The sequence below is a fragment of the Vicia villosa genome, unplaced genomic scaffold, assembly GCF_029867415.1.
Source record: "Vicia villosa cultivar HV-30 ecotype Madison, WI unplaced genomic scaffold, Vvil1.0 ctg.000960F_1_1_1, whole genome shotgun sequence".
Lineage (NCBI taxonomy): Eukaryota > Viridiplantae > Streptophyta > Magnoliopsida > Fabales > Fabaceae > Vicia > Vicia villosa.
In genome coordinates this window covers 182,213-207,514 of record NW_026705431.1, presented here as the reverse complement: position 1 = coordinate 207,514, position 25,302 = coordinate 182,213, and the positions used below count along the sequence as shown (strand labels likewise).

General features: G+C 34.6%; 2 protein-coding genes across 2 annotated transcripts; one reads left to right on the top strand and one right to left on the bottom strand.

The window, feature by feature from the left end:
• The first annotated feature begins 4,933 nt into the window (after positions 1-4,933).
• On the top strand, positions 4,934-6,458 carry LOC131632550 (ethylene-response factor C3-like). The gene has a single exon (XM_058903289.1). The coding sequence runs from the start codon at positions 4,960-4,962 to the stop codon at positions 5,755-5,757; it is 798 nt and encodes a 265-aa protein (XP_058759272.1). The 5' UTR covers positions 4,934-4,959; the 3' UTR covers positions 5,758-6,458.
• A 17,628-nt stretch (positions 6,459-24,086) lies between these two features.
• LOC131632547 (pathogenesis-related genes transcriptional activator PTI5-like) lies at positions 24,087-24,912 on the bottom strand. Its single transcript, XM_058903287.1, has one exon. The coding sequence runs from the start codon at positions 24,765-24,767 to the stop codon at positions 24,309-24,311; it is 459 nt and encodes a 152-aa protein (XP_058759270.1). The 5' UTR covers positions 24,768-24,912; the 3' UTR covers positions 24,087-24,308.
• Positions 24,913-25,302: the final 390 nt, after the last annotated feature.

Sequence of the window (25,302 nt, the reverse complement as noted above, 5' to 3'; positions counted from 1 at the left end):
ATTTGTATTTTCAGGTTAGAATTCATAGCTTCCCAGACTTTGACCATGTCACCAAGACTGTTCCCTATCATCTGCTTTAGCTTCCAATGTGTAGACTCAACCCTAAAAATAGACAAACCAAGTGTTTTTCACGTAATCGAGGATGTCACTATAAGCAAAGCATGCTTGCTCAAGATGTTGCAACCGTACACCATACTCAACCTCATTACTGGCTCATACAACATCTTTCCACAATGTGTCTATCGGCTCTTGCATGTCTTTCATTACATATTCCTTGCATTTCATCCCAACATTTTTGTTAATGTGAAAATGACATAGCAAGTTATGCGTCGTTGGAAACACAACTTCAACTTCTTTCATCAAAGCAAGATCTCCGTCCGTCAAAATCACTTGTGGACCCACATCTTTCTTTATAAACAATTGCTTCAGCTTATCCAAGACCCAACAATAACTCTCTGTCTGCTGACACTCCATATAAGCAAATGCAACTGCAAATGTCAACTCGGTCGATTTCATGCCAGCTATTTCAAACAGAGGTTGTCTATATTTGTTGGTCTTATATGTGGCGTCCATAATCAAGACAGTTGGAAAAAGATTCAGCAACTTTACTGAATCTGGATGAGCCCAAAAAATATCTCTCACAACTTCGAATCATCCCTTTTCCTACTCCAATAAACATAGTTCGCCTCCTCTATAAGCTTAAGAAAATGTTGTATCTCACTTCTTGGACCTCTTATCTCTACTTCTATCACACTCTTATGCTTGTATATTTGCGTGATCCGAGTGACATTTTTAGGATCTCGCTCTTGCAAGGAAATCAATATGTGTCTAGGCGGAACATGTCTCTTTGTCAAATCAGCAATATTCTGCTTCTCATTTGTGGTCAACCTACCAACAAAGGAATGACCTTCTAATCTATCTAGTAAACCATGATTATGAACTCCACATTTTACATCAACCTTCCATCCAGACCCATCTTTTGCTGGGGTCGACCTGATTTTGAACGGACATCCACGTCTCTTAGTATCACTTTGAGTCTCACTTTTATCCTTATATTTCCCCCCTTTATCGCACCCAAATATCACTTTGTTGCTTCTTCCTCTTTTTCCTATTTCGGTGTCCGAACTGGTGATGATAACGGTCTCTTTAACCCATCAGATAACCTCTTGCCGTGTGACAAATCTTTGTGAAGTTGTGAAAGCATCGGTGGTATCTACAGTTGTGTTGTTTTTTTGACAAATCTGGAGAAGAATGTCCATACCTGAAAAAAATCAAAAAATGGAAAAAGCATTTCGGAAGACATATGAAAAGAGTTCCGAAAATGCATTCCGGAATACATTAGGAAACTCTTCTGGTTTGTAAAAAAGCGTATCGGAACACTTTATAAAAGTGTTCCGGTTTGATTTTCCCCTTTCCGAAACAATTTTAAAAAGACTTCCGAATTGTTTTTCTTGTGAACCAGAAGATTGGGGAATGAGTTTCGATTTGTTCATTTACATACCAGAAGACTTGCATAAAGTATTCCGAAATTGAGGCGCGTAGGGGTGCAGTTTTCAGTTTTTTTTTTACTTTTTGAGTGAATGGTAAAAAGTAAAATGGTAAAATAGTTAATAACTTTAGAGGGTAAAATTGCCATTTTTAAAAATTGTAGGGGTACAAAAGCAACTGTAGGTGTACAAAGTAAAATTTTCAAATGAACATTCGTGACAAATAATTTTCATGATCTGTGGTAATATTAAATATTTCCAAACTTAAAATAAAAAAATATGAACCTAAGTCCTTTTAGGTTAAATGGTAGTTACTTTACAACTATACCAATCGGTTTCTATTGTTAATATTTCTAATGATGAATACTAAATTAAATAATTCTGAATAAACATTTACTTATTTATTTATTTCAAAAAATACACAAATTTAAAAATAAAATTAATAAAATATAAATCATAAATATAATTAATTAAATAAAAATTAATATTTACATGAATTACTATTTAATTAATTTATTTTTATTTTATTTTAATCAAATAATACTTTTAAAATTAATTGATTATTTAATTTGAATTAATTAAATATTTTAATAAGTAAATAAATTGTTAAAATTAATTAATTAATTATTTAATTTTAATTAATTTGAAACAAGTAAATATTTTTTTGTGTATTATTTAATTTCAAGTAAATATCATTAAATTTATTTCTGTTTGATTAATTATATTTATAATTTACATTTTATTAATTTTATTTTTAAATTTTTGTATTATTTAAAATAAATAAATATTTATATATGAATTATTTTAAGTAAGTAAATGTATATTTTAAATTATTAAGTTAGACATTCATCATTAAAAATATTAAGAACAATTAGTGTAGTTCAAAAATAAGTATCATTTTATCTTATAAATTTTTTATTTTTTATTTTAAATTCAAAAATGTTTAATATTACTACAAATTATTGGAGTAATTTCTCATCAATGTATATTAGTCTAGTGATCAAAGCATATAAATTAAAGCATATGATGTGCTTTAAAGGTTCTTTGTTTGATTCATTTAGGAACAAATTTTGGCTTTTTTATATTTTTAAATATGAGTTGTTTAAAATTAAATTGAAATTAAAAATCAATTTAGTGTTTAAAAAATGAACAATAAAATAAAATCCAACGTGACAGTCCAATCATAGTTTAAAAGTAGGAAAAATATTGATTTTAAACAAATATATACGAAAAAGACTAATATGGTCCGGTTAAATTTTTCAAGAAATTAAATCGGATTCTTTTTTTGTCAAAATTATTTTGAGTTCTACAATTTGTGAGGATCAATTTGGATCTATACTCTAAATCGGGTCCTTTTTTGCCGAAGCATTAGTATAGTAACAAATATATATATATATATATATATATATATATAAATTAAAAAAGAATGGTAGTTTGGTGAAAAATCCTATCTTCGACTATGATTAGGGTTTTTTTCGGTCCGAGTATGCAGGCTCCCGAGGAGTGGATCGGAACCCTAATCGGGTAAATCAACATCGGACAATAACAGTGATGGCCAGAAACCAACAGATATCAGACCGAATTTAAATTACTTGCCTTATGATAACCGAGACCGGTCCGATGATTTTTCATTTGGGTAATCGGACCACTCGAAATATAAGCAAAAAAAACTTCATAATTTCCAACATATTTAATTGACAGTCAGAGTTTCCAATTTGTTTGAAAAACTAAATAACAGAATTTTCAACATAATATTGTGCATGAATTCGATACGAAATTCACATTATATCATTAGACATTATATTACAAAATCAACTCAAAAAACTTTTTAAAACATAAGTTATGAAACTTATGTTTTCAAAAAAATACAAAATATCATAACATTATATTAATATTGCCTCAGAACAATCTTATCATTGGCATTGCAAGTACAAATCTTCAAATTGCAGTTGTAGAAGAAGCGACACCTGAATCTTCACCAAAATGATATGTCAAAGTTTCATCTTGTGGTTCCTCAAGCTACAAATGGAAATGTATTAATGAAATAGAATATTAAACAATATACATATTAAATTAAAAAAAAGACATGAAAAATTTACTTACAATACTAGCAATGCTTTCCTTTTTAATCTCATACTTCTCCTTCACCTAATCACCTCCGCAAAGTACCATTTTAACTGTCTTAATTTTCATAGATGATCATTTCGGATCAATAACCCTTTTCCAAGCACTAAAAGTTGCTTCTGAAGCAGTAGTAGTAACTGGAACAGTTAGGATATCCTTTGTCAATTTAGTAAGTACAGGATACTTGACTTCATTCCCCACCACCCATGATAAAACATCAAATTTAGCTTTAGAGAAAACTTTTAAGGGAGACTCCTCAAGATATAATTCAAGATCAGATTTCGACTTATTATTACGTACCCTAAATAGTTTCTAAAATCCTCTCAAAATTCCTCCTTCTCAATCCAGAAGTAGATCATACTTCTAGACTTTCAGATACAACAGGGACAAACTCATCATTAGTTCCATAGGTATCTTGATACAATTGGAAGAGGAAATTTAAGTTGGTTGACAACTTTTGTTCATAGGCAGTTGCTTGAGTAGGATTTAGATACAAGAAAGGATATACCAATTTGATGAAGATCATCTTATACCTATTGGATCAAATAGAATATAAGGTGACAATACTGTCATAATTCACAAGACAACATATTAGTAACTAACTCTTAAATCGGAGAGTCTTTGATTTCGACTAATACTTTAATAAATTTAAAATATAAACATAAATAAATCAAATAACAATATTAGTTTAACTATTCATTCATTCGTCTCTTCGCATTTGGCTAATAGCTTAATACTCAAGTAATATTCTATGTGATTATGAAATGATGTCATGTACTTCTTACAACTTACAAAACTATAGTACCTTACATTGAACCAAATGATCCAAACCCTAAGAAGAGTAATAAAAGTTAGGCAACCAAATTTGATAAACCTAGCTTACATTAAATAATGACTCCCATTCAACAGAAAGCAACCAAATCCTCAGTTCTTACCATCTTTCAAATCCTTCACGTCTCCTCTTTGCTTCACAATATAGCATGTATCAATGAATTTGAGAATTTAATTAATTTCAATATTCAATGCATAGAATATGCAAATTCTACATGAGAGATAAATATCCAAATGATTGAACAAGCACACAAGTCAAAACCTAAACAATAATATAATGTCCACGTATCAATTTATAAACATATCTTAGTGTTGAAAAATCATGAATCCCTCCATAAACCTAGCTGGTCAATGCATTAATAATCAAGTTTCCAACTCATGTAATCATGTTAAAGCAAAATCTTAGCTGTCAGATACCCTTCACACTATATCTATAGCTTTATATATAACTTCACTCATGAATCATAATATTAATATCTATTTCTTTTTACCTCTTTGTTCATGTGTTTATACCAAGATGGAGAATATTCACGTTCATAATAGTAATAATAATCATCATCATCATGCAAGTGCTGAAGAGACTATTCTTGAGAATGTTTGGGCTAAGATTACAAGCAATGATGATGGAAGAACAAAAGGAAATGAAGGTGAATGTTCTAACACATGGGAAGATTTGCCTAATCTTGGTGAAAGAGATAATGGATCCGTTGAAATTCTTCAAAGACTACCGAGTTTAGGAAGATGGATATCAATGGGAGCTGATTTCTGGGAAGAGGTGTTAAGCAATGGAGAAGATTTTTCTAGCAACAAAAGCACGGAAAAAAGTGAAAGTGCTAATAAATCAAAGAAAAAAGTAGAAGATGTTGTGGTGAGAAAAGAGAGAAAAAGAGATGAAAAACATTATAGAGGAGTGAGGAGAAGGCCATGGGGTAAATATGCAGCTGAGATAAGGGATTCTTCGAAGAAAGGTGCGAGAGTTTGGCTTGGTACATTTGATAAAGCTGAGGAAGCTGCTTTAGCTTATGATAAAGCAGCTTTGAGAATTAGAGGGTCAAAAGCATGTCTTAACTTCCCAGTAGAGAGAGTTACTAATATGAATACAAATGCTTTAGGGTGTGGTGTGAAAGGAATTGATGGTGTTGCAAACAGTGAAAGGTTATTGGATTCTAGGAAGAGAGGATTTGTTGATGTGATGAATATTGAAGAACCTGCAAGAAAAAAGATGGTAGAGTTGGAAGAAATGTTGGAGAATGATGTTTTTGTGTTTCAGGACTTGGGAGTTGATTACTTGGACAGTTTGTTGTCTTCATTTTGACAGAAAATAAGTTATGTTATTAGTTTGTCTTAAGTGCTAGAAATATTTTAGCAATTCATTTATTTATTGCGTATATTTGTGTATTTTGTTATATTTGTTATCAAACTGAGAAATTGATGTAAACTTAGTTTGATCTGGTTAATAAGGTTTCAGTTCACATTCTACAAAGATATGAGTTTAAATTCTGATGGATAGAGGATATGAGAACTATTCATACTTCCATGGAAACTAAATTGAAAACTGCAATTATGATTCATGATTACATGTCAAACTAATGAAGCCTGAGCCATCGATGGATCTGTTAAAGCATTTCTATCAACATTGAGGACTATGGTATCATCATGGACGAGCTTACAGTCCACATCTCTTAAAGGGTGATCTGAGAACCATAGGACACACCACCATAGACTTGCTTGTTGGAATTAAGGTTGTTTTCTGTGTGTAGGGCAAGTGTTTAGAAATATTGGAGGCTTGAATAAAAATTTGATAGGTAGGAGAATTTTTTATGGAAGAAAGAACTTTGTATTTTACTTGATGCAAATGTGTGACATTACATCTCTATTTATAGTACTCTAAGGAGAACTCTAGACTAATTAATTCTAGAGAGTTCTCAATCCTAGAAATTCAAAGAGTATTCTAGAGAATATTACAATAATAAGAAAAATCTAGACTCTCCAAATACTGAAAGAATTCTCTAGAAACTTTACCCAAAATTACTTAAGCCCAAAATAACTAAGCTCAAAATAACTAAGCCCAAGAATACCAATAATAATTAGGCACAAATCAAGTTTATTATTTCAACATCCCCTTAAACTTGATTTGTGACTCTAAGCATGCTCCTTAGCTTCACGAAAGTTTTCAACTTGAGTGGCTTGGTGAAAATATCGGTAGCTTGATCTTGAGACATCACATACTTCAACTTCACCTCCTTTCTCTCTATGCATTCTCGTATGAAGTGGTAACGTGTGTCGATGTGTTTACTTCTTTTAAGAAAGACGGGATTCTTTGCTAAAGCACGTGATGATTTATTGTCAACACATATTTCCATAGGATCTTTTTGTGGCATCTTTAGCTCTTTCAACAAGTTCCTTAGTCAAACTGCATGAAAACACATGACGAGTCGGCGACATACTCGGCTTCACAAGTTGATAGTGTGACTATAGGTTGCTTCTTTAACATCCAAGTGAAAGCAGTATCTCTCATAAAGAACAGAAAACCAGTAGTGCTCTTTCTATCATCAAAGTCTCCACTCCAATCACTATCACTATAACCAACAATCTTATAATTATTAGAAGAGTAATAGTGCAAGCCAAAGTTTATTGTACCTTTGATGTATCGAATGATTCTCTTTGCTGCCTTGAAGTGAGTTGTTGTTGGAGCTTCCATGTAGCGACTTATGACTCTTACGGCATAAAGAATATTCGGCCTTCTACATGTCAAACATAAACTTCCAACCAAACTTTTGTAAGGAGTTGGATCCACAATCTCTCCATTTTCATGCTTGCTTAACTTGCTTCCACATTCCATCGGGGTGCCAACTAGATTGGCGTCATCCATCTTGAATTTCTTAAGTACTTCTTTGGCATAGCCTTCTTGGATGATAAAAATTCCTTTGCCTCCTTGCTTTACTTCGATGCAGAGATAATATGCCTTAAGCCCCATATCTGTCATCTCAAATTCATTTGACATTTCTTTCTTGATCTCTTCGAACATGCTTGGATTGTTCCCGGTGAAAATCAAGTCATCTACATACAAGCATACAATCAAAATATCTCCATTTTGCACTTTGATATAAAGTGCATGCTCATATGGACACTTGATGAAGTTCTTGTCTTGAAAGTACTTGTCGATTCGAACATTCCAAGCTCTCGGTGCTTGCTTGAGACCGTACAACGCCTTCTTCAACTTCAAGACTTTTTCTTCTTGCCCTTTTACTTCATAGCCCAATGGTTGCTCGATATAAACTTCTTCTTCGAGGAAACCATTCAAGAAGGCCGACTTCACATCCATTTCATAGATCTTCCATTTATTTTGGGCTGCCAAAGAAATGATCAGTCTAATAGTTTCAAGACGAGCAACGGGAGAAAATACCTCATCATAGTCAATTCCTTGTCTTTGACTATATCCTTTTGCCACCAATCTTAATTTATATCTCTCCACGTCTCCTTTTGCATGCTTCTTTACCTTGTACACCCATCTTACTCCGATTGCTTTGTGTCCTCGTGGAAGTGTAGTAAGTTCCCACATATTATTCTTTGTGATTGACTTGATTTCTTCGTCCATGGCGTCTCACCACTTTATGTTTTCCTCCGCTTCTTGATAGCTTAGAGGCTCACAATCACCAAAAAGACAAAAGAGGTTAATGTCGTTTAGGTTTTCGGTTACCTCATAAATCTCTTCAATGCTCCTTAGTCGCGGTGTCCTCTCACTTGATTTTGTTTCTTCCAACCTTGGTAGCGGTGAGGTCGGTGGTGTAAGATGTTCCTCTATCATTGGTTGTTCAATTTCTTCTTCTTCTTCAAAGTAAGGAAGAAAATCATACCTTTCTTCTTGAACACTCTAATCCCAACAATCTTCTTCATCGAATTCCACTATTTGGATTATAAAGCTTGTATTCTTTGGAGCTTGAGTCGTAACCTACGAAGACATATTTCTCACTTTTCTCATCGAGCTTTGTTCTTCTTTCGTCTAGAACATGGGTATAGGCAATACTTCCAAACACTTTAAGTTGGGAGATCCCGGGCTTCCTTCCACTCCATGCTTTTTGTGGTGTCTTCTCGTGCACACTTCTTGTTAGGGAGCAATTTGTCAAGTAAACTGCACATGCCACTGCTTCGGCCCAAAACTCCTTCGGCATCTTCATGCTCTTGAGCATGCTTCACACCATGTTAAGTATGGTTCGGTTCTTTCTCTCTGCTACTCCATTTTGTTGTGGCGATCTTGGCACAGTCAGTGGACAACAGATTCCATGATCTTCATAATATTTGTTGAACTCATTTGAAGTGAACTCTCCTCCTCGATCAGATCTCATGGCCTTAATGGAAAGACCACTTTCTTTCTCCACAAGGGATTTGAACTTCTTGAAGTTTTCAAACACTTCTAACTTCTCCTTCAAGAAATAAACCCATGTTTTTCTGGAATAATCACCAATAAATAGGAGAAAGTAATTACTCTTGCCAAAAAAGTTGGGTTTGATTGGCCCACAAACATCTGCGTGTATGAGCTCTAGCGGCTTTGTGGCTCTTGATGTTTATTCCTTTGGAAATATTTTTCGGAATTGCTTCCCAATTAGAAATCTTTCGCAGAGTTGGTCTGGGTGGTTGATGCTAGGCAAGCTTCTCATCATCTCCTTATTTTTCAAACATTCTGACCATCGAAGTTGAGATTCCCGAATCGTAAATGTCATAGCCATGAAGAATCGGTATAGCAAGTCTTAAGACACTTTGCCACATCATTTTGAATGTTCAAAAAGAACATTCTATTCTTTGACATAGGCACCTTAGCAATCAAGTTATGTCTACAATCTCTTAAGAAAAGACTATGTTCTTTCAAGTGGATGTCATAGCCTTTCTCTAATAAATATTATTCTTCATGTTAGGCACATAGTAGACATTGGATATGAATTGATGACTACCATTCTTCAAGCGTATGAGAATTTTACCTTTGCCTTTGACCGATATCTTTAAGTTATCTCCAAATGAAACATCACAGTTGTCGCTTCATTGATCTCTACAAAACATGCTTTGATCTCCGCACATGTGGTTGCTTGCTCCAGTCTCGAGGTACCACTTGTTTCTTTTCTCTTCAACTTGGTTTTGACATGCGAGTAGCAAAGTTTCTTCTTCTCCACCTTTTTCTTCTACAAAATTAGCTTTCTCTTCAACCTTCTTCGAGAATCTACACTCGGATGCATAGTGACCATTCTTGTTGTAGTTGAAGCACTTGATTTGTGATTTTTCATACCTCGACCATGAATTTCCTCTTCCACGACCTCTTGTCACTTTTGGATTCCAAATTCTTTCTCCATTGTTGAAGTTGTTAGAGTAGTTGTTGTAACCTCCTCTTCCTTCTCCTTCATGTCCTCGTCCATGTCCACGATCTTGGCCGCGACCTCGTCCTCTTTGGATCTTGTAGTTTACATAGTTTGCTTCCTTTATGTTGACTTGTAGTAGTTGCTCTATAGCCTCCTTTTGTTTAGTTTTTCTCTTTTGTTTTTCTTCATATGCTTGTAAGGAACTCATGAGTTTCTCTATGATTATGGTCTTTAAATCCTTGTTTTCTTGAATGTTGGTAACAATGAAGTCAAAAATTAGATTTAAAGTGCGAAGTATTTTCTCCATGACTTTCACATCATCAACATCTTCACCATTTCTTTTAAGTTGATTGACTACGACCAATACTTGAGAAAAATAAATAGAAATTGACTCGGATTCCTCCATAAACAAACGTTCAAAGTCACCTCTAAGAGTTTGAAGACGAATCTTTTTTACTTGCTCAACTCCTTTGTTGCAAGTTTAAAGCTTGTCCCATGCTTCTTTGGCCGTCGTTGGGTTGGATATCTTCTCAAAAGTATCTTTATCCACCGATTGATAAATGATGAATAGAGCTTTCTTGTCTCTCTTTCTTGACTCTTTCAACGTATCTTTCGCACTTTGGCTTAACGAGGCTTCATCTTGCTCCATGAAGCCTTTCTCAATGATATCCCACACATCTTGAGATCCTAGTAGCGCCTTCATCTTGATACTCCAATTATCATAGTTGTTCTTTTTGAGCATCGGTATTTGGAAAGGGAAACCTCCATTCTCCATTTTTTGAGGACCTTAAAGCTCTGGTACCACTTTGTTGGAATTAAGGTTGTTTTTGTGTGTAGGTCAAGTGTTTAGAAATTTTGGAGGCTTGAATAAAAACTTGATAGGTAGGAGAATTCTTTATGGAAGAGAGAACTTTGTATTTTACTTGATGCAAATGTGTGAGATCTCTATTTATAGTACTCTAAGGAGAACTCTAGACTCATTAATTCTAGAGAGTTCTCAATCCTAGAAATTCAAAGAGTATTCTAGAGAATATTACAATAATAAGAAATATCTAGACTCTCCAAATACTACAAGAATTCTCTAGAAACTTTACCCAAAATTACTCACGTCCAAAATAACTAAGCCCAAGAATACCAATAATAATTAGGCCAAAATCAAATTTATTATTTCAACATTGCTATGTAAGATCAGTCGAACATTATGGAAAACTAGTTTATTTCTTGAACACCAATTGTTATGTTGAGAAAGATTTGTTATTCCTACACCACTTTTCTAGACCAGCACCTACACCATATATACAGTTCCCGTAATTATACGGTACGGAGAACAGTATTTTTAATAAAATAATATTATTTGTAAAAAGTATATTTTGTTTTTTTAAAAAAATTATTAACCAACTTCACAATTGTATTAACTACAAAAATATAAGTCATTAGTCAATTATTTTACTTATAATTCATTAACTATTTTCACTATTTCACTAACCAATAAAGTACATACTATTAACCATGTTCTGACACTAAATTATAAATGTATTAACCAACATTTACACTTTATTAACCAACTTTATTTTACTATTTAATATTTTTTAGTTTAGACAACTCATTAACCAAATTCTTTTTACTAAAAAAAATTCATTTATTCCAATTGATAGAGTACTTTGTTGCAATCCAAATTAAAAATCGCCAGAAATAAAAATCATGAATCTGCAAACAAATTCACTGCATCCATGTTAATAGCATAAAACAGAAAGTTGGATATGTTTACCAAATGTAACTATGACTATATTGAAATATCCATGCCTCCGGATCTGTAGCGTTAATGACACCAAAGTCATAGATTGAATTTGCACTAGATCGAAACTCATCTTGCAACCTGAAACAAATGAACACCGCACAAAGACGAAAAACCAAAATACAATGCATAAAGACGGAAAATTAAAACAAACAACAACACACTAAAATGACGAAATCACAAAAAATAAATAAAAGAAACACTACATATATGTGAAAATCGCTTATTTAACTAATAGTGAAACAAGAACGAGGAGTGATTTTAGATCAAAATCGATCCTAAATCAGCCCTCTGTAAGAGATAAAGAAGAAGAATAAAAGTGACGACGACTGACTCATTAACCAAATTACGAATTACATTAACCAATTTTATAAATATGATTAACTAAAGTCGGTACCATATATATTAATTTTATGTCAAAATATATATAAACTAAACTTTGTCCTATATTAACCAAGTTTTAACATTTCATTAATCAAAGTAGGTTTTAGAAAAAAAATATATTAAAAAGTCAAAATAAAATAAAAATAGTGTGTCTAAGGTGTGGTGTAAAAATCTGATGTAAGAATATCATTTTTCAAAATAATATAATTTACGGATAATTGATAGTCACATAATCATACTTTTCCTACACTATAAATAATAACAATAGAATAAGAATATATATATATATATATATATATATATATATATATATATATATATATATATATATATATATATATATATATATATTAAATTAAATTAAAGATAATACGCAAAAAAATTACAATCTCACCTATATTATATTATATAAAAAGTGATTAAATTCTCTTTTGAATTTTCTTTTACAAATATGTGAACAATACCATAATATATGGAGAGATTTTTTCATTTTAATATGTATTTTCTTTAATTTTATTTGTCAATCTTTCATTTTTTACTCAAGTGAATTGTGCTCTAACTAATACAATGCATAATGTGCTTGTATTGTACTTGCTCTAATTCATGCAAGAATCGCTCCATCCATAGTGTTTTTTGTAACGCCCAGTTATTTTTAATTATTTTATGGTGTCTTTTTCAAATTATTTGATAATTATGAGATTATTTAGTCTTATGTCATTTTATTAAGTAATTAGTAGTAATAGTATACGAGGTTACTAGCATTTGGGCCTAACTTAGAGTTGGTAGTAGCATTGCGAGGGTGTAAGGATTAAGCTCATTAGTAAGATTAGAAGTTAATGAGAATAACCGAAACAAAATAAAATTTGAGAAGTGAAAATAGAATTGACATTTGTGAAAGAAGGTAGAAATTGAAGAGAAGAGAAAGCTAGGACAACCCTATTGGAAGCTTAGGGCAACCTTCAATCCAAGGTAAGGGTGGGGTTCTTGCATTATAAGGGTTTGTATGATGATAGGTTATGGTGAGGATTGAATTCCATGCTTTAATATCCATGTTTGTATAATTATTGCATTTTTGATGTTGTTGAAGAATATTGAAATTGATGTATGAATTGTTGTGAAACTGATGCAATTGGTGTGTGTGTGTGTGTGTGTTTTTAATATATGTGTGTGTGTGTGTGTGTGTGTGTGTTTTTTTTTTTAATATGTGTGTGTGTGTGTGTGTGTGTGTGTGTGTGTGTGTTTGTGTGTGTGTGTGATACTGAGGTTGGACCTGAAAAATTACGACTTAAATCGATGTTTTGATATGTGAAAATGGAGTTTTAGGGGTTTTGGGGAATAAAACTCGTAGCAGAAAAAATACAGTTTTTGGCTCTGGTTCAGTGATGTAACCGGTTACATGTTTGAGGTAACCAGTTACATCCTATAAAAATTGGATTTTTGGGTTACTGGAAGTGATGTAACAGGTTACATGATTTGATGTAACCGGTTACATATTTCAAAATTGCGTAACAGAGGAAAATTCAGGGGGATGTAATCGGTTACATCCTTGATGTAACCGGTTACATTGCTGAAGCTGACAGATTTTCAAACTTTGAAAATTCATATCTTTTGACTCGGGTGTTCGTTTGACGCGCCGTTTGAACTTTCGAAAAGCTAAAATTATTTCCTATCTAATGAAATTAATTTGAATAATTTCTGAGAACTTTTTTTAAGTTGTATTTTCCCGGTATCGTGAGGTAGTATGAAGTTTAATATTATTGTATGTTGACATATCCTAATGATGTGATTGACATATTGTGAATTGCTACAATAGTAATGATGTTGTTGATGCCACTGAATATTGGCATTTGAGTTGGAGGTTATTCCTCGTTGGTATTTAGTCGATGTTGTTGCGTGTTATGAATGTTGTATCTTGTGAATGTTACATCATTGAGTCGTATCCGTTGTTGCATTGTTAAGTTGGCCTGGATTGGCAAATATGTTGGCCTGGATTGGCAAATTAAGTTTGCCTGGATTGGCAAATATGTTGGCCTCTATTAATTGGAAAATATTAAGTTGGGAGTTTTGCTCCGTTGGTACCACATGCATATGCATAGTAATGAGTCGCATATTAAGTTGCATTTTTGAGTAGTTGTGATGAGGAAGTAGTTGTCATGCTGTGTTGATGATATCGTTGTGAAGTTGAAATCGTTGTTATGCCTTGTTGATGGTTTTGTTATGATAAAAGTTGTATTGTGTTGAGAAGTGGTGAATTGCGTGTGATCTTATTCTCACTATAGTTATTATCATATGTTCCTTTATATTGTTTGTTATCTCACCCCTTCTGTTTGAACGTTACCCTCTGTTGGCAACGTGCAGGTAACCAAGAGGAGTAGCTATTACTGTTGTTAGTTCGAGTTGGTGTCTTTTGCTATGATACGTAGCACTCGGGGGGATATTGACGCTTGTTTTGTTCTTTGATATGTTTAAGTTGAATTCTTGAGTTGTTTCTGGAGAAGTTTAATTCTTTTTGTTTTAAAGTTAGACAAAGATGCTATCAGTTGAAGTTTATAAGTTGTGGATTCCACTGCATGCTTTTATTAAAGTTGATTTGTGTGTGAGGACTAATTGATTGTTATGAGTTTCTCCCTATTTATATGTGTTATGTATCTATTTAATTAGTTTTTTTATGCGGTTGTTTTAGAGTTGAAATGTAATACCTCATGTTGATTGGAACTTTTAGCACTCTGATTTTATTATAAACATTGGGTAGATTTGGGGTGTTACATTTCTTAGCAAGCATATGTTGTTTCAATGAACTATGCCTTTAATTTTAGGTTAAATACCATTTTTGGTCTCGTATGTTAACCTCGGGGTTTATTTTGCTCCCTTAACTTCAAAAAGTTCCATATTGGTCCCTTACATCTTCAAAATGTACCATTTTATTCCTTTTTGTCATATTAGCGACTGATTCAGCGACCGATTTTTTAGTTTTTCTGTCGCTAATTAGACAAAAATGACCAACATGATACGTTTTAAAGAGTTAAGAGACCAATATGAACCTATTTAAAGTTAAGGGAACGAAATGAACCCTAAGGCTAACATACGGGGCCAAAAAGGATATTAATCCTTAATTTTATTTGTCAATCCTTCATTTTCTATTCAGCTTAGGAGGAAAACCCCATCAATCCCCCCTCCCCCATCATTTTCGATTTAGGTTAAGGGCTCCAATAGTTCAGCAACTAACCTACACAACTCATATTTTTGTTTAAGTAAGGTCTTGGTCATCATATCATAAAAATTTTCAAGTTGTAATTGTTTGGATTCCAATATATTATGTATCTAATGATATCTCACGTCGATGTGCTTAAACCTCGAGTGAAAACTCGGATTTTTACTCAAGTGAATTATGCTCTAACTATTACAATGCATAACGTTCTTGTATTGTTCTTGCCCTAATTCATGCAAGAATTGCTCCATCCATAATGTTTCTTAGCAAGCTTATGTTGTTTCAATGAAATCCGCCTGTGTGGTATACAAAGAAATACACTCATGCAAAATTGCTTGACAAAATATAACTTACTCAAAAAATGTAATTAGGAATCCAAAAGTAGATTTCATATAATCAACATTTCCCTCCATATCTGCATATGTATAGAAAATCAGTTCAGGTATTATACTTCCAAAGCATGAACTCATTTTGGATGTTCCTAAGAGATATCTTAAGATCCACTTTACAACATTGCAATGTTCTTTTTTCTGGATTAGCCAAGAATTTACATACAACACCAATCACATATCTTATATTTTCTTATGTTCATACGATTGCGTATTTTAAGCTTCTAATAGTAGAGGCATATGTCACCTTGTGCATTTCCTCCTTTTCAATTTCACATATATGAATCTGCTTTGAGCTAAGAAAAAATGACTAACGAGTATAGTAACAAATTATTTTTACCTTTTCCATGTGAAATCGCTCCGATATCTTTTTGATATATTTTCCTTCTGATTGTCGCAACTTGTATTCCTTTCGATCAAGAAGGATGGACATACCAAGAATATGATGTGTCAATCCTAAGTATTTCATTAAATATTACTTCTTCATTTCATTCTTCAACTTGTGGATCTTCTCACTATTTTGTCGTACAATCAACATACCACCAACATACAAAAGTAGTATGATTAACTCATCGTCAACAAATATCTCTTCACAAATAGAATTCGGTCAATAGCTGATCCACGTCTCCCTATGAAATAGGTATTTAACGATCCACCATTTTCTGAGTGGGTGGTGACCTTTCCCAAGGATACCCAAGGCCCGAAGCATCTATAAATATTTCTCCCTTAACGGGAAAAAGAACATATCTTAATTATACTCTTATACATAAGCACTAAACTGAGATACAGCGCCTCTCACCTCAAGGGAGTAGGTCTTCTAAAACCACCATAAAACCAATGTAAGGGCTTCTTGAAGTCGTGGGCAAACCCAAACCATCACAAATTTTTATAAACCTATTAAGGTCTCTGAATACCCCTGCCCTTGCAAGGGTAACATGCACACCTGTACGTTTTGACCACTACAGTGGCGCCCGCTAAAATTAACATGGGCCACACATCTCTCATTTTGATTATTTCCATTTTCCTCCGAAGATGCTTGACAAAACTCTAATCTCAAATACTAACACCATAGCTGAAGGTTTTGCTAGTGGAGGTAGTTGTATCTTCTCTCGAAGGAAATACGCAAGGCAGATGCTTGCTACGAATGTAAAATCTCCTAGTTTCCCTAATGGTACACGACGAGAAATAGGGGAGCCATCAGAGTCAACCCTCACATTAATGATGTAAAGAATATGTTCATCATCCATCTTAACTTAGTTTTGATGAAGACAAAAGTGAAAATTCTAGTAGCACACGATGGATGTCTTATCGGATGTTATGACATCCACTTTAGAACTGATTATAAAATTGTGCAGAGAGTAAACAAAAACAGTAAAGAACACAAATGATTGTTTACCCAGTTCGGTGTACAACAACACCTACTTTGGGGGCTACCAAGCCAGGGAGGAAATCCACTATAAGCATTATTAATTCAGATCTAAACTACCCGTTTACAACTCTTCACTTAAGACCTACCCAATGCAATTTCAATCTAGTGCTAGACCTGAGTCCCTACTCACTCCCCCCCTCTCAATCACAGTAGTGATAACAAACAGAAACTATGAAAAGCAAATTGAAGACACACTTCAAACAAATCTTGATCTTGCTTAAAAGCTTCAATCAAGAGACACAGCACTCATGCTTAAAAGCTTAGAGTGACACAACAAATTACAACTCAAAAACACCCTACTCCAATACAATCATCAACGTGATAATTGCTTGGATTACAAGTAAACACTAACACAACTCTTCACGTAAAAATCTCTGCCTCCGAAAGTAGGATTAGCAATCTTCTTATAGGCGGCACTTGGGCCTTGGGCCTTCCAAACATAAATTAGGGTTAACCAAGTTAACCTAATTTCCACATTATCAGGGTGTTTACACATATGTTGTAAACGAGATAATTTAGCGCCAACCATACAACACAAAATATATTGTTTCCTAAATTGTAACCTGAGATAAATAAGGAAACACAACAGCTAAAATATAACAGCTACTGTTGTCAGATACTGATGTCATGACATCGAGCATGACATCAAACCAAAACTTGTATTAGCTCAACCACACAATCCTACACAACACTACACATAGTGTGTCATGAAATTAGTCAAGACATCACACACACACAGGAATGTTTTACCACAAAATGCAACCAATATAAAAGCATCTACAAACTCCCCCTTTGGCAAATTTTTGGCTAAAACAACCTGTCACCACATTATCAGAGAATCTTTGCAACAGAAAAACACATAGCACACAATCAATCAACCACACCTGCAGGAATAGCTTATACAACTACACATTACCACAAAACACTCATCAAGATTAGCTACCATTACAGCTACACTACCACATCAGTCTGCATGCATGACTACACTACATAGCTATACTAGTGCTACAACTACCAGACAGCAAACACATCACCATGCACATCTACACTACCATCATTCATACTACCACACAAATAAATCAATACTTTCATCATGCATCAACACTACTAACTACAGAAATAAACTGCAAAATTAGACTTCATTCAATAGCACCATCTAAAAAAATATTGATCACACACATTACTTGTTCTGGGGTGACATACACTACTCCCCCTTTGTGTCAGAAATGTTGCCAAAGCAACCTTGATATACAATTAAGTACAGGCCAGAATTAAAAGGAAACAAACATCATCCAGAATTAAAAATACAAATCACTATGAAAGACCAGAAAGACTCTAGTCCTCAGACTCAGAGCTACTGGAGCCAACACCATCTTCTTCATTTGTGCCATCATCTTGACTGGCCTCTTCTTCTTCATCTGAATCAGGACTTGCTTCATTCTCAGTAAACTCAACACCTTCTTCTATCTAAAGAGGGCTGATTAATTTTTCAAGAGTCAGCTTTCTAGACTCCAGCTCCTTGCATGTTTCCCTGAGCATTGCTATCACAGCAGCTTTACCTGTAGGTGTGTTGTCTTTGGATGTTCCAGCTGATGTTGTGACAATGTTAGGAATATGAGTTCCTTGAAATAGTTTGTAGTGAAATGATAGAGCACTTTCTCTCTTGCAAACAGAATAATTTTCACTTAGGATATTGGGATACTGATTCAAAATTATACCACATATGATAGATGGAAATGCAATAGGACCCTTCACACTATAACTCCCAGCATGCTTCATTGTCTGATCAAATATGTAAGTACCATAGTCAAACTTTTTCTTGGTTCCAGCGGCATATATAAACTTTCCCAACACATTAGCAAAAGTTGACTTGTGGTTTGTGGGCACCCAGTTAGCAGCTCCAATCTTGTGTAGCATTGCATACTTTATGCTGAGCTTGCTTGCAGAAATTTTTCCTTTTAGGGGTCAGGCTTTCACCTGCTTAGTAGTGATAACCTCACGTATTTTGTTGTCAGACACTTCCAGCTCAGGTTGGGCTTCATCAGTTCTTCCAAGAAAATTGTTGATAACAGTTGAGGAGAAGGTAACACACTTTCCTCTCACATACACTTTTCTGAAATCCTTTGATTTTCTATCAACACAGTCTTCTGATAGATTCACAATGAACTCTTTTACCAGAATTTCATAGCACTTGGGCAAATGAACAACAGTTTTCATTAGACCAGCTTCATGAATCAGGTCCATGATCTCTTTATTCTCAAGGACATTCTGAGCCAACTCCCTTTCAAGAGCTAACCTATTATGGTGAACATATTTCCACCTATTGACACTGGAAGGATAATGAAAAGAGATATTATCAATGGGTACCTCAGGAACACTAGAAGCCAGCTAGCTAGTTGTTGGTTTCTTCCTTAGTGGAATGTCTTGAACATCAACATTAACACCAGAGTTAGTGTCAACTATAGCTTGAGCCTTCCTTTTCTTGGGAATCACCTTGCTCCAAGATTTGGTAGGACCAACGGAAACACTCTGAGATACAGCTCTACTCTTTACGGGACGTGTAGAGGTACTTTTCTTCCTGATATAGTCAGCAGAGGGACTTTTAGAAGCAACCTTTCTCTTGGAAGAACTTTGTACAACAACTTTACCTTTCCTCCTAGTCATGAGCCTTTTGGCTATGCTAGGGTTCATAGCAGCTACCACATCATTATCAAAATAGTCATCAAGGTCCACAACATGTGTACCTGTACTTGTAGTAGTACCTGTACCAGCATCAACACCATTATTGCCAATGTCATTGACATCCTCAGTGACATCTGCATTGTCATTGTCTTTATAAACATCATCATCACTCTCTTCCTCCTCAGTCATTTGTACACCACCATCAGAAGTGTGTACGTCATCATCAACCATGTGAGCATCATCAACATTAGAGGATTTCCCTATGATGTTTTCCCTAGGTACAACAGTGGGTTCAAGAATCACAATTTGCAGAGGAACAGATATCCCAGGGACCTAATGTTGTTCATCCAAGATACGGGTAACAATTTTGGTAATTGCTTTGTGAACATACTTTGATCCTTCCTTGGGTAAGTTCGCACAAGAATTAGACACGGAAGGATTAGCGTCCTCAGTTTGAACAGTTTCCCTGGGTCTTCTTGCATGTGGAGTTTGAGATTTCTTGATCTTCATATTATCAGCACTAATCATTCTTAACGGAGCAACATCAAGAACTTGATTAGGGTTAACCGGTTCAGTTCTTGGAACAGGGTCAGGAGTATCGTGGGGGACAAATTCTTGGGAGAGGAAGAGTCTGATTGTTGCAACATCTCGAAGTATTTCAGAACAATTCTTGGGACATGATTGTGGAGAGTGAGAGAACAGTTCAAGAGCAAATTTAGGTTGTTGAAGACAATAGGGTAGAGAACAGCCTTTTGGTGAGATGGAGAATTAAGAGGGAACTTGATATAGTAATCAATTAGGGGATATTTCAAATACTGAATAATTAAAAAGCCCAAATTATATTCCCCAAATAAAATTAATGTTATAATTATTCATGAAGGCAAATGTCTAACCTACCCTTTAACTTTTCAAATTGATTTGCATCTGAGGGCTTTGTAAAGAAATCAGCAATCTGTAGATCAGTGGCCACATGCTTCAAGGTAATATCTTTGTTCTCCACAAAATCTTTGGTGAAGAGATGTTTAATGATTTTGCAAAATAATGTTACGACATCCTCTTTGACATTATACTTCAAAAGACTTTTTTGTATCCACCCTAATTTAGACCAGTCATTGTCTGTAGTTATGTGATCAACTTCAGTAGAGGAGATAGATACACAGTTATGTACATTGCTCGCCCGAGGTGTCTGATAGTTTTCAATGGGAACACATCCATTTGAGATGTCCGTACCCTTCTTATGAATCACAACAATCATCAGATTTACAGCCTCATTTGTGACAAGGAAGATCGTGTTCTTATTGCTTTCTTGATTTCCCAAGTTGATTTGTGAAGCATCTGCTCTCACATTCCAGGCTTTTAAAGCTTGGCCTATCGTCAGTGGCTCCTCCTTTAGATGAAATCCATGATCAATAGGTAGCCCCCTTGGTATCACGTTCCATGTTGTACTTCCCTTGAACAGATAAAATTCCTTTTTCATGTCTCTAGTCCAAATGCCATGAATAAGAACCACCATTGTCTTCTTTAGGTCAATGTTGCATATAGTCCAGGTAGTTGCAGATGTTTCCCTTGATCTTCTAATAGCTTCTGGCAGTTGGTTCCCAACTATAATCTCCTTATGGAGAGCACTTTGAATACTGAAAGATGAGCCTTTATCAATTCCAGAGGAACCTTTTATCTCAGTGCACACACTTGATTCTTTAGCATATTCAGATGTTAAGACATCTGTTTTGACATTCCCACAACATATTGAGATAGTAGTCTCAGCTTCTTCCAAAACACAAATCTTCATTGTTGGGTTCTTGCTTATAGCAGGGTTAACCTCCTCTTCTCTAGGACCTTCATCTTGTTTAGGTCTCCTTCTTTTAGAACTTCCTGTTTTGCCTATGGAATTCTTTTCATTTAAGCCAAAACTTGAGTGTTCAATGTCACCACACAATTCATGATGAGATGGCTCTATTATGGCCAGATTTTTCTGTTGAGAGATCTTCCTTCTGGTAGGTGGACGAAGTTCAGGACATGCGGACCTCAAGTGACCTATCTTGCCACATTGATGGCATCTCTTGACTAAGAGAGTTGTACCCTTTTCTTGATGTTTTTCCAGATGTCGGAGCCTTTGATTAGACATCTTTTGCTTCATCTTGTTAGGAATGACTCTTACCTTTGACTTGTTGATATTCATTGCTTGATTACTTCCCATTATTGCATGTTTGTTAGATCTTGTGTTTAGCAACTTTCTCTCCAGGGCAGCAATGTTTGATAAGGGACTTACTCTTTTTTCTTGTAGAAGTGCATGAGCATTCTTATACTCCACTAATCTTCTACATAGTCTTTCATTCCTTGGGCAAGTCTCGGAGAACCCAGCAACAAGTTCACTAATGGTGAGTTCTCCAACATAAGACTCATCATCAGATTCATCCACTTCTTCAACAGGATTCTTTATCTTGGTAAAGGGAACTTCTGGTTTGACAAGTCTTTCTTGATGGTTACCCTCAATTTCTCCTTGGGCCATAGAACATGCAGAGGAGTAATTTGAGGTTTTAGGCTCCCATATGTAGCAATTATCCTTAGATCTAGATCTCTTCATGACTTCCTCATTTTCTCCATTGGTGACAACACATCCTTCTTTAGTGAATCTGACATTGAACCCTTGATCACATAGTTGACTGATACTAATAAGATTTGCAATCAGTCCTTTTACCAGTAAGACATTATCCAGATTAGGGACACCAGGACCTTTTAACTTTCCAACACCTATGATTTCCCTTTTTGCTCCATCACCAAGGGTCACATACTTAGTGGAATGAGGTTTGATATCCACCAAGAGGTTCTTCATTCCAGTCATATGTTTTGAACAGCCACTATCAAGATACCAGTCTTTTTTGGCTGATACTTTTAGAGAGGTGTGAGCTATTAGAGCAACACTCTTGGCCACCCATTGTTGATTCTTGATAGGAGTAACCTGTTTGAGTTTGGCTTGATGAGTATTGTTAGGATATCCAAATAGTCTGAAGCAAAATAGCTTTATTTGTCCAAATCTTCCACAATAGTAACGCCTCCATCTTTGAAATTTCCTCTTTGTTTGGTTCATGCTTGTGTTTCCATGATGTTGTGACATTGGTCTTGACATCAGGTTTGACATGTGAGCTTCAGGATTTGACCTTAAATGGCGTCTGGTTTACCCACAAATCTTATTCTAGACATGTCTCCTGATCTCTGTCCAACCTGCAGAATTTCTTTCAGGGTGTCAGTTCTAGTGATCAGCATTCAGACAGATTTTGACATCTAATCAAGCTTGGAGTTCAACATGTTAATTTGACCATTAAGTGAGTCTATGTTGCAAGATGCTCTTTCTTCTCAGTTTCCAACTCCTTTATTTATTTTGCTTCTCCACTTGTTTACAAACTTCAGCACTCCTGACACATAGCTCTTTGTATGAGGCTGCAAGCTCATCAAAGGTTAGTTCTTCTTCACTAGAATCATCATCAGATGCACGTACACTTGTTAGTGATGTGATGTTTTTTGCAGTTTCTTCTTCAGACTCACTATCAGAATCTCCATCAGACCAAGTGACAGATAGCCCTTTCTTTTGCTCCTTAAGGTAGGTGGGACATTCAGCTCTAATGTGTCCATAGCCTTCACATCCATGGCACTGAATCCATTTGCCTTGGTTGGGCTTCTCTTCAGGTTTAGATCTTCTACTAGAGTTATAAGAGTTGTCGTTGTCAGAGGGAATGTTCTTGACATTTGATCTGGATTTCTGATCTATTCTCTTAACAAACTTCTTTAAGCCTGCTCTTAACTGTATGTCATACGGTGGGTGTTGAGTTACACCATAGCAGCTCTCTAATTATAAATACACATTGGGATCAACTTCTTTAAATGTGATATTAGCTATAATCCAATATCCATTGGGCCATTGTTGTTTCATTTTCAACCAAGTTGACTTTGCTCACTATTAAAGGATCTTATAAGTAACTACTATCTCCGGCTTAATGCGATCTTAGAAATGCACGAGGGAGGGGTGGATCACTTCACAAAAATAATTGTTTACAACTTTTTTCTTCCTTCAAACAATAACTATTCTAATTTTTCCTCACTCGTGATCTCACTTTTTGACTATTTTACTTCTTTTATCGAGTTAAATTCTATAGACAAGTTTGGTCAAATTTCAATGCGTGTGCTTCATAAAATAGACAACGTTCTAGAAAGTCTAATATTTTTAATAATCTCTTATAATAAATGGAAATACATTAACACATGATAATGTTATTATTGTGACTAATATATTAAAGATTATTTAAAATTAACTTTTTTCATTAATATTTCCATTTAATTTTTTCATGCTCCCTAAACTGTCTAATTTAATTTTACATCAGTTTTGACATCAAGTAATTTCAATCTCTTTCCTTTTCGATCACAGTTACGAGAAATCCAGCATAACCACCAGTAAAATACGATATTTGTTTACAGAGAAGGTGGAAGGACGCATGAGAGACACAATTAACAACAAAAAAAAAAAAAAACACTAACATTAAACAAAACAAAAAACATGACAAAAAGATAGGAAAAAAATCAAGAACCTTTATAACATATTTATGATCTTATAATTATAAATACAAAGAAAACCGAATTCAACTTTGTGATGAATGATCATTATGATTATGATTATTCAAGTTGAGTTTAGAACTAGGAAACTCCATTTTCATGGAAGCTGCAGCAACAGTTTCAGCTGGAAAATTAAGCAAGGCCTTCGAACCTCTCATTTCGAAAGCTGCTCTATCATAAGCCATAGCAGCTTCTTCAGCCGTTTGAAAAGTTCCAAGCCAGACTCTGGTTCCATGACGAGCCGAGTCGCGAATCTCGGCCGCGTATTTCCCCCACGGCCGACGCCGGACGCCTCTGTAGTGCTTCTTGGTGATAGCTTTCGTGGGCTCTAAGGCAGTAAGAGGTTGATGATTGTGGTGGTTTCTTTGTGGGAGAAATGTGTTGGTTAGAGTGTTGGCCTCGGTTAGGACTTGGTATATTACCATGTCTTGTGAATCGTTTTCGTTTAAGGGGAGTTCTGTTTGGGATTGTGATGATAGAACCATGGTTATGTTTTTGTGTTTGAGTTTGTTTGATTGGTTTGTTTTTCTGTTTTTGGGGCTTCGGTGTTGTGATGGTTTTTGAGGAATGAATGTGAGCTTGAGGGGATTGTGTCAAGTGGGTATAGAATTGTGTTATATGTAGATGCATGACAATTTGGCAAATGTGGGGTAGTAGAATATTATGTGGCTAAGAGGAAAGTTTATGGAACACAAAGAAAAGTAGAATTCCTTTTCCTTTTTCCACTATGTTTATTTTGCCATCACTTTTCATCTTATTTACAATATTGCACTTAATTTGAAAAATGTTTGTGAGTTATTTTAATGTTTAAAAAAAAGGTGGCATATATATTTAAAATGATGGATATACATAAAACAAATTGAGCCATATAATTAATGTCTTAGTTTTTGTTTGGAGATTAGATATCTCCCTTTTTGTAATATGAAGCATTGCCTCATTGTTGCTCTAGACAATTTCTAAATTCTCTATCATATTGATCCATTGTTTATTTCAATCAATTGTTATTTCTGGTGATCTTCA

What these genes read in the sequence shown, in the direction of transcription:
- LOC131632547 (XM_058903287.1), bottom strand. Translation starts at nt 24,767, where the DNA reads ATGGTTCTATCATCACAATCCCAAACAGAACTCCCCTTAAACGAAAAC.
- LOC131632550 (XM_058903289.1), top strand. Translation starts at nt 4,960, where the DNA reads ATGGAGAATATTCACGTTCATAATAGTAATAATAATCATCATCATCAT.